Source organism: Micropterus salmoides, unplaced genomic scaffold (genome assembly GCF_014851395.1).
Source record: "Micropterus salmoides isolate LMB-PRFRI ecotype aquatic unplaced genomic scaffold, ASM1485139v1 Ms_hic_scaffold_13, whole genome shotgun sequence".
In the NCBI taxonomy this organism is placed as follows: Eukaryota; Metazoa; Chordata; class Actinopteri; order Centrarchiformes; family Centrarchidae; genus Micropterus; species Micropterus salmoides.
In genome coordinates this window covers 17,952,417-17,962,099 of record NW_024040374.1, presented here as the reverse complement: position 1 = coordinate 17,962,099, position 9,683 = coordinate 17,952,417, and the positions used below count along the sequence as shown (strand labels likewise).

At 39.1% G+C, this 9,683-nt stretch overlaps 1 protein-coding gene across 1 annotated transcript; it reads right to left on the bottom strand.

Moving 5' to 3' along the window:
• Window positions 1–1,957: 1,957 nt before the first annotated feature.
• soat1 (sterol O-acyltransferase 1) lies at window positions 1,958–8,905 on the bottom strand. The gene is made up of 16 exons (XM_038715911.1): window positions 8,750–8,905; window positions 8,236–8,390; window positions 7,187–7,245; window positions 6,377–6,525; window positions 5,425–5,484; window positions 5,149–5,256; window positions 4,668–4,953; window positions 4,384–4,462; window positions 4,131–4,215; window positions 4,003–4,048; window positions 3,778–3,907; window positions 3,548–3,645; window positions 3,310–3,408; window positions 2,994–3,129; window positions 2,626–2,771; window positions 1,958–2,440 (listed from the first exon to the last, which is right to left on the bottom strand). Exons 2-16 carry the CDS (start codon window positions 8,387–8,389, stop codon window positions 2,375–2,377), a joined length of 1,701 nt encoding a protein of 566 aa, XP_038571839.1. The 5' UTR covers window position 8,390; window positions 8,750–8,905; the 3' UTR covers window positions 1,958–2,374.
• Between the last annotated feature and the right edge of the window lie 778 nt (window positions 8,906–9,683).

The following is a 9,683-nucleotide window of genomic DNA, read 5'->3' as shown; positions in this document are numbered from 1 at the left end:
TGATCGATAGTCCTTCAATAAAAAGCAGAAAAGCTTAAAACTCCACTATCACCTATTGTTTTTCCAAGCAAGTGCAGAGTGGTGACATTAAACAATGAGTGCGTCTTATCTGAAATTCTGTGTACTATAAAACTGTAACTACATATGCCCTGTATAGGTGTGTAATTACCTTCATTTAAAACTACAGAAATACAAGAAATGTCCAACTCTGCAGATGCAAGACAGCTGATGAAGAATTGTGAAATACATATTAACATAACTCTGAAGTTCAAAACATAAATACAATTCTAGTGATTTGTTCATTTAATACAGACCCTGAGATCAGTGGGCTACTTCTCTGTATTCTATCTGATCATGTACATCAACTCAAAATAAAGACTATTTAAGTACTATTTAATACGCACGTTGACCACTTTAAACATGCATTATATACATGTTATTATGTACGTAACATTCATAAAAGATCAAGCTAATTGAAAGAGGCGAGGATTGGCATACTTCAATTTTTATTCTTAATAGTTATTTCACTTCGATGTGTCTTCAGACCTTTGTCTAAATACGAAAATAGAACAACATGCTGATTCATAAAATTATCACCTGACACAATGCGCTATTGAAGGCCAGAAAAAAAGATCACAATCGACACAAACATGACTAAGTAAGAAAGCAAAGCTCTGCTCCCAAAAATAAATATCTCATCTAAATAAACAGCAGTTGTACAGCTTGGTTCTTTTCACTATTATAAATAGTCGTGGATTTACTTAGTAGTACAGGGCATTCAAATATTTCTGATATTATATGTGCAAGTTGCTGGTAGTTGTGTTTGTTAATATAAAATTGGCAAAAGGCTCTCAAATTCACAGCCAAACTGAGCAGAGGAATGATCCAAAGTAAAAGCTTTTAATACAGCGCCATCTTGTGGTCATACGTTTTTGGACGTGCTGTTTTCCACTGCTGCTGGTTTTTACTTTGTATTGTGCATCTCATTATTCACAAGTGTAAATACAGTCTCTCTGCATTGAAATATGTCAGAATTGGCAACATTCACCTTGTGATTTCCTTAAAAAATACAAATGTGTAAAGATGTTATGTCAAAATCAAAAGAACTAAAAGCACACTGAGGACATAAATTCCTCTTTCCATTAGTTTGGCATGGAAATTAGTGTTTTGTAAAATCTATACTTGTATGATTTCAACAACAAAACACTGTCTTATGTAATGTACTCTAACCATATTGCTAATCAAGTGTCATCCTTACAATGTTATAACATATCTATCCAGCAGCCAGCTGCAACAGTTACAGTTGTAGTTATTCTGTCATGACTTCACCTTCACATAATGCTCAACATTGGTCATCAACAAAATAAAACATTTAGTTCATCATTTAGGTTCACAAGAAACTTTCTCTGACAATGTATGTTCAAAGCAGTTCAACTGAAAATATTAAAACCATGAAGAACACATTCAGCAGTTACAAAATATATTAACTCTGTACAGCATACTTGTTATCTCCATTTGTTTCAGTAATTAATAATCTTCATTTAGTTTTATGGAGTTCAGTGTCATGATTTTTAATGAGTGCCCAACATCCATGTGGTTTGACTGCTGGAGATGAATAGAAAAGTTATAGTTAAAGTATTATATTTGGCATTAGGAAAACAGATTAGAGTTCAAGTGTAAAGTGTCAAGTCTGTAAAAGTTGTACATTACAGTGTCCTATAAAATAATTCCCTAACTATATCAGCTTTGACTGCAAATACTGAAGTTATAATACAGGTGTGACTGTTCCTTATAGATTTATACAAAACACCAAACAGTGGCCCTTTTTCAAAATAACCTTATTGGCAGTGAAAATAAATAACATTTTATGTCGTTCTAAATAACATACTGAATGTTATTTATAATACAGTCATAATTGCAAACTTTGTTAAATATTAACTATTACTGCATATGTGAATTATGTTTGTATTAAGCTGCCATATCATTGCCACTATAACATTAGCACAAGGAGTGGTTTCACAGCTGATCAAGGCAAAAGTGATGGCAATGCATAAATAGTACATAATAATAAAAGCATTCACATGTGGTTTTATGTGAATCTGTAATTTTGTTGGGTTTGTTTTTAAAAACGTAAAAAACACGTAAGTAAGGCATCACTTTGACTTTGCTGTTTGAGTAAATAACATTTTGGCACATATTTATTGAATCTCTTCCACACATTCATACACACTCAGTCACTGCCTTAGTGCAATCAAATAAAACAAAACAAACATGAAAGACCAGAAGTTATGAAAGTAAGACAAAGGCTGGTCAAATTTATACTGATCAGTGATGGTCCTCTGCAGTAGTCCAAACGTCAATCACAGCCTATCCATCAGAGTTGGCCATCAGGCTTCTGACAGTTCCAGGAGCGAGGCTTCAGTAGCTCAAGAAACGACGACTGAAATGAAAAAATAAATAAATAAACATCACATGAAGCTAATTTGTGTCTGTGGTTAAGGTTGAAAAAGTAAAAAACTATATTTCATTATCTAAAAAAAATAAAAATAAAAAATAAAAATAAAAAAAACAGTATTCCGGTGCAACATTTCACTTGGCTGCACAAAGGCATGCTGCAGGTGTTACCTCTTTCAGGGGGCAGTAGCGCTGGGCATACCACTCCTGGGAGTACAAACAGATAATGACTCCCTGACCCAGGAAGAGGGATGTCCACATAATTATGTTCCAGATGGGACCTTTCCTTTGGTCATGCAGAATGAAGTTGAACATCACTGTGAGAGGGCGAGAAATGAAGACGAGGGTGGAAGCATAATGAAAACATAAAATAAGTTAAAACATAACTTAATGTTGTGTATGGCTTGACACAAACAGAATAATACTATTTATTAGGTTTAACTGAAATTTCAAGCATGTCTGGGTGACTGATTGCTAATATGCAATAAAAGCAGAGTGGTGTGAGAATAGTGAGGAGAGCTGAGGTCTTTTTTTCTTACTTCCAAAGCACATAAAGAGGCAGAAGAGCACAGGATAAAAGAAGCCAAAGCAGATTGCAAGAATGTACTCGTGGACCACTGCAGACACTGTGAACACAAACAGCATGGCTGCTGGTCTGAAACGCTTCTGAGATATCTAGAATGACAGCAGCAGAGAGATCAAACACGTCAAAACAACAGTGGCGAGCAGATTACATCTAATCCATGTTTTGGTTTTTTTTTTTACATTAGCAATAACTTGGAAAATGTGTTTAATGGCTTTTCACACTGGTGTTGTAATCTTTCAATAAAAACCTCTAATAGCAAAACCACTCACCCACAGCAAATCCCTGTACACATAGTAGTACAGCCAGTCATGGACCACCACATTCCAAGTGCGATAGTAATTGGCAAAAGAGGTTGAATTCCACCAATCCTGTAATACAAATTCATTAAGTTAAGTATAAAGTACAACACAGGAACTTCATTTAAATTTTGTGGTTGCTGACAGTAGAGGTAGGCAGGCAGATATCTTTCAATATAACAGGTTATAAAGTGAAAGGTAGAAGACATACCTTGTAAAACATCCTGTCAGCAAAGCGGAGCATCTCGGCAAAAGCATTAAGCCAACAGTGCAGGAAGGCAAAGAATGCCAGAAAGAGAACCAACACTCCTGCAAATGAAAAACGACAGGAATGGTTTTCTTTGTTTACTACTGCATCCATTAACTGAGTGAGACTAATAGCTGTATAAAAGGGTATTTGTTTTATTTGTTGACGCACCACAAACAAGTGGGCAATCTTACCTGGCAAGATGGAGTTAAAGACACAGAGCACCATGGCTCTCAGGTCAAACAGCTGCAGACTAATGCTGCGAAACTGAGGGATGCACAGCCGCACAAACACGTAATAGGCATAAAACAGACTGCCAAGTACCTGTGGGGTGGGAGTGGTTGAAATGGTCAGACAAAACGGGCTAATACCTGTTGCTTGCAAGTAAGGTCTGCATAAAATGTGAAAGAAGTCAGTACCTGAAGTAACTTTGTGGCAACGTAGCTCCATCTGATGACTGGGTTTCTGCATTCAGTGAGACACAAGGTTTTACCAAACACATGAGCTACTGTAGCGGCGGAAAACAACAACGAGTGGGCCTGCTTACCTGGGGTACTTGTCTCTGTAAATGAGTGTGGGCGCAAACAGGAAGTAGAGATACTGAGAAACCTGAGGGACCACTGGGCTGGGGCCTATAGACGACAGGAGAGACTGCTTATCAACATATGGACATAAGAAAAAGGGAACAGAGTTGCTATGAGAAAGGGAGAAATTGTTTGAATTGGCAAATAAAAGAATTGTACATGGATACACAGGGGGAAAAAGGGGCATAAACATGTTTTAGTTGAAAGGTTACATACTGGTCTTGTCTTTAGCCCAGTTCAGGACTCTTGGTACATTCTCCCTGACAAAGGAGTGGGCTTTCATCATTAGACGCACCTGCAATTAGATAAAAAAAAAAGACAGCAGCTATTACAACTTTTTCCACAGAGTTGAATTTGAGAACGGGAAGGCAAGTTTATAGTACATTTCAAATTGTATTTAAAAGTGCTTTACATGAGGCAAGAAATATGGCATAATACAACTCACTGACTGTGGATGCGGTCCCACTGAACAAACTAAAAGTGAGATACTGGTCATCTACCTGTTCCAGGATGATGATGAAGCAGGATGCAGGTGGTAAACTGTTGGTCACCACCACATACGTAGGCAGGAATCCCAGACCCAGAGCTTGGTAGAGCAGGAATACAGAGCCAAACAGCAAACTGTACAACCTGGGGTGACTATAAGACCCAGGCTGAGTCTGTGACCACAGGTGGAACAGGGTGTAGGGAACCAGCAACGCAGACAGGAACATGCAGATCCACGTGCACACCACCAAAGGGAACTGTCCAAATGCATAGACCAGCAGGTCAAAGTCCAGCACCAGTCTGATGGAAAATAGATAAATTAGAGATGAGAAACATGAAGGATCTTTCCTAGATCAAAAGTGAAAGCAATTTAAGGAATTCATAACTTCAGCAAAAGCTAAACAAAAACAAGATGGTGATTTGTGAAGTTAAAAGACTTAATCATTATGGTGCAAAAATCATAAAGGAATTATACATAGCAGTCGTCTACATTACCTGCCTTCATCAATGAAATCTACCACCAGTGTACTGAGGATAAAGAGAATGAGCAGGGCAATAAACATGTGGTAGATAGTCCTGATGTGGTTCACCTCAAACAGCTCACTGTAGAAAACCAGACAGCGGGTGATTAGAATCTATATGACTACACTGATGTCAACAAACAACCTTCAAGCAGCAGAACCAGAATGACTTGCACTGTAATAAACAAATGTTGCAGCGCACTTCAGGTAGCAACCTTTGCATTCCTTCCAGATCAATGCTTCAACTTACTCTAGGAGGGACCTGCGACTGACGAACTGCTTGCCCAGGCCATGAGGAGGCAGAAAAAGCCTAAAGGAAAACAGAGTAACATCAGCGACCAGCAAATCTATTTTTACAGGACGAAAAGCTTGTGAATACTGAAGTCCTGAGAGGCAAGTGAGAAAAAGAAAATTGCAGTGATCCATTTTTCATGTCTGATCTAAATAGCTTTCGCTAATGTGTTTACGACTTAAGGCAACATTATGTAGTCCTGTTATCTGCAAGACAGATGCTGAGCTGGCCTTCTTGCGGTTGGACTAGTAATATTAGCTGGTTTGTTATGTCTTGTGTTGTTGCACCTGCTTGATGTTTAGCTGGGTTAGCAAAATTGTCAACTCGCTACCTTCAGATCATAAAAACATGTACAGCTGTCCTTCTTTACGACAGCGGTGCATACTGTAAGAGAATAGCACTCAGTAAATTGGGGGCGCCAAATCGCAAAAAAAAACCTATTCTTGCAACAAAAAAAAAAGTAAATAAGTTTTGGCAGGATGTGTTGTTGCAACACTCATTTTGGCAACAAGAGTCTGAAATGCACCACCACCCCATGTTCAAAATAAGACTATATGTTTAAAGCATTTATGTTTTCTTACAGTTGAGTTTTGATTTCTCTAAACACAATGTACATATAGTGTGTTTTAGTTAAGTAATATTACTGTCATTTCTTTTTTTTTGGCTAGAAATTTTTTATTTGGTGCTTCACCTGGAAGAAGACATGAATGCTTTTAGTCCCATTTTGAACATGGGGTTGTGGTGTACTTCAGCCCCTTGCAACTGAAATCAGACTTAGAAAATAGATGGCTTCCTTATGTGTATGACCAAGAAAGAAATGGGGAAAGTTTGTCTTATGTGTTAATCTGGAATTTAGTGCAACTTAAAACACAATTTGCTTTGATAGGGTACAGAAGTTGACAGGCAGCACCTGAGTTTGCTCCTCTCCTTGTCTGTAAGCGGAGGTGAGAAGACAGCAGGTACAGGTGCAGGCTCCAGGCTGGCCGACTCCTCAATAAGACTGTCCATGAAGTCACTAACCTGACTGTCAAACTGATGCATCAGGTCACTCTTCAAGTGCTGAGCAATAGCAAAAGACGCAAGAAGAGTTATCATTCACACTCTGCAAATACTTGTACAAATATAGAATATTTTGTATTTATGTGGCAATAATGATGTTCCTTCTGAATGTGCAAAGAGGAGTGTAACAAAAAAGTGGTGTTAGAGGTGAGACGATTCATAGTTTACAGTTACACTGACATCCAGCAACCCACTGAAAACCTCAGTCATCATCAGTTGCTCTCTGTGTAAGAGCTTTGGCTAAACAGGTCGATTGTGAATGTTGAGCACATTTTCCTTGAGGTGGAATTTTAGCACATCAAGCATTTAGATGAAATACACATTTTCACATTGTGGAAACAGGCCCTTGTAGTAGAGAGTCAATTTGAAACTGAATATCTGTCATCTGTCAACACCAAGAGTTCTTTCCTGCCAACAGCAGCTCTGTGTTTGCATTATGATGACACTTTAACTGTGTAATTTACGCATCACTATCATTTTAAAACATACTGTGGATGTGACAGACAATAGACTGCACGCATGGCTTGCATAATGTGTAATATACTCATTTAACCACCAGGAAGTCTGCAAGTACCTTTTGTAAACCGCTGTAAGGTCACCGTTTGAACATTACAAAATGTGTCATGAGCCTTTTCTTTTTCCAAATGACTGACTTACTAACCTCTGCTTTCCTTTTCAGTTGTAGCTTTTTGCTGATCACATGTTCCACTTCAATTTTTCCTAAAATTGGAAAGAGAGCACAGAAGTCTTAGCATATGATAAAATACAAATTGTCAACATGCTGTTTTGTAATCTTAAGTAAGTTAAGTGTTTCGGACACACCCAAATTGACAACAGAGTTGCCAGGATACCTTGTCTACCCAGTACAAGAGACATACGAGACTGACATTTTTCGACAATGGCTGAAATGATTGACAGGGTGCTAATAGTTTGGTGCTGTGGATGCAGTCTGGGATATAGCATAAGTAAAATGACACCAGTCTTTAGATCCAATGTTGCAAAATCCAAAAGGAGACACACCTATGACAGCGTGTAGCAAGCACAATCTAGTGTCACCCAAGCTGAGCAAATGTGACTGCTCGTGGTTAAGGTTACTATAGGTTAGTAACAGCTGTCTGATGATTCAACAGTTAATTAGATCAATCACACAGACAATCAGCAGCAGCACTCCACCCATTTGTCAACAATTATTGTCAACATATAATATAGCAAAGAAAAACTGACTGAACTTGACATTTTATCAAAGACATAAGTTAGATTTTATTAAGGTATTTCCCCATTTTTTTCCAGAAACATTTTTTGAGTGGTCAGTATTTTTATTCAAAATATACAGAGAGTTCATGTTGTCCAAGGACATGTCGAAGCGCTGGTCTACAGCCACCATTTCTCATGATCACTTCACTGACCATCACTTCTTGTCTGTGTCACTATATGGAGAGGACAACATAATGGGAGTCACTTTTTGCCATAAGCAGTATCTACCCTGTCATTCTCTATCTGGTTAGCCACACTAACTGTACCACAGGTCACATCACAGTGCTTAAGAGGGACACAGCATCCCATGACATGGTTTCAGTGACTAATACATCCAGGAAATGTACTGAAATAAAAAAGAAGGTAGAAGCTGAATCAACATGCAGCTGAAATTCCACTAGAATAAGAGGTCAATATCTTCTTATTTGGCCCTGCTGATGAAGGAGATTTCCTTACCATTGCTGGTAATGTGGTTGTCTCCACTGCCTTGCTGGTGTTCTCCCTGGTTACATTCCCCATCCAAAGAGCTATCGAAATCAGGGACTGTGGGCAACTTATGAATGGCTCGGCAGCGAGACCGGAGGTCACTGTCATCCCCACTCTCCATCATCCTAAAGAAACAGGTACCTTAAACTTAAAAACCAATGGCAGCATTACAAGAATACTAAGGATACTGACAAACAAAGCAAACCCAGTTGACAATCACCCTCACATGACACGGACATGCAGCAGACAGACAGTTAGCTACCGTCAGCTGTTTTTTAAAGAGCCAGTATGACTGGCGGCGGATAAATCATAAGATAACTACACAGCTTTGAGCTAAATAGCCACCTGGCTTAGTCGTGCTTCTGTCTGGGTACACTTGAAGCGGATGATCTGGGTAACATAGTCAAATTAGCCAACTTGTTGACGTCTCTCGTTAGCTACGGACCAGGATGACAGACAAATAAGGAAATGTAAAAATGCCTACCGAATTCCTGGATACCCACTCGCTTCAACTGGCGGGTGCTTTCTTATTTAGTCGACCTCCGACGTTGCCGAGTTCAAAGTCTGATGTGTAACTCCTTTAATCACAACAACACGAGCTGCTGCAGCTGCTCACCTTCCCCAGAGGAGGCGATGAGCAGGGCAGCCGGCGCTGATTGGTCGAAAGTCTCTCCTCCTTTCTACGTCACCGGTGCTCAATGTTGACCATCTCTGTCCGCAGACTCTTAACTCATCAGTAGGCCTATACTTCACGACTTATTAAAAAAACAACCAGCTGACATCGGGCAAAAGGCGGGGTACACCCTGGACAGGTCGCCAATCCATCGCAGGGCCACACATAGACAAACAACCAGTCACACTCACACCTAAGGACAATTTAGGGTCATCAATTAACCTAGGCCGCATGTCTTTGGACGGAGGGAGGAGAGAACCCACGCAGACACGGGGAGAACATGCACTCCACACAGAAAGGCTGTCCACTGGACCACCATGCCGCCCTTAAATATGTGTATTATATTGCATAAATGCTTACTGACGAACAGAAACAAATAGTTGTATTTAGTAACTGAGTTTATGAAAAGGAACCATGCAGGCACACTTTTCACTTTTACATGAAATACTGAATGAATTAAGATTTAGATTTTGATGCAGGAACCCTGTTCAAGACAGGACACACCATACAACGTCAGTTGATATTGTACTTTACTAGAGCATATTCCCATATTCTCCCAAAAAGCTGCAATTAATAAAATAACAAACCCTGGGGGTAGTTGGCTTTGTGGCAATTGCCTGCTTTGCCTAGTTGGTAATTCAGCTTTGTTTATAGGCTACCTTTTGTTTCACAGCTGTATATAAAACGGTATTTATCAAAACTCTAGGAGAAAATCAAAAAAATCTTAGCCTTTCAATAGTAACAC

Coding starts and splice junctions, on each gene's coding strand:
- soat1 (XM_038715911.1), bottom strand. CDS start 8,389: ATGATGGAGAGTGGGGATGACAGTGACCTCCGGTCTCGCTGCCGAGCC. Junction 4,463..4,667: donor TCATCATCATCCTGGAACAG/GTAGATGACCAG, acceptor ATCTAATTGCAG/GTGCGTCTAATGATGAAAGC. Junction 4,049..4,130: donor TACAGAGACAAGTACCCCAG/GTAAGCAGGCCC, acceptor CACTGAATGCAG/AAACCCAGTCATCAGATGGA.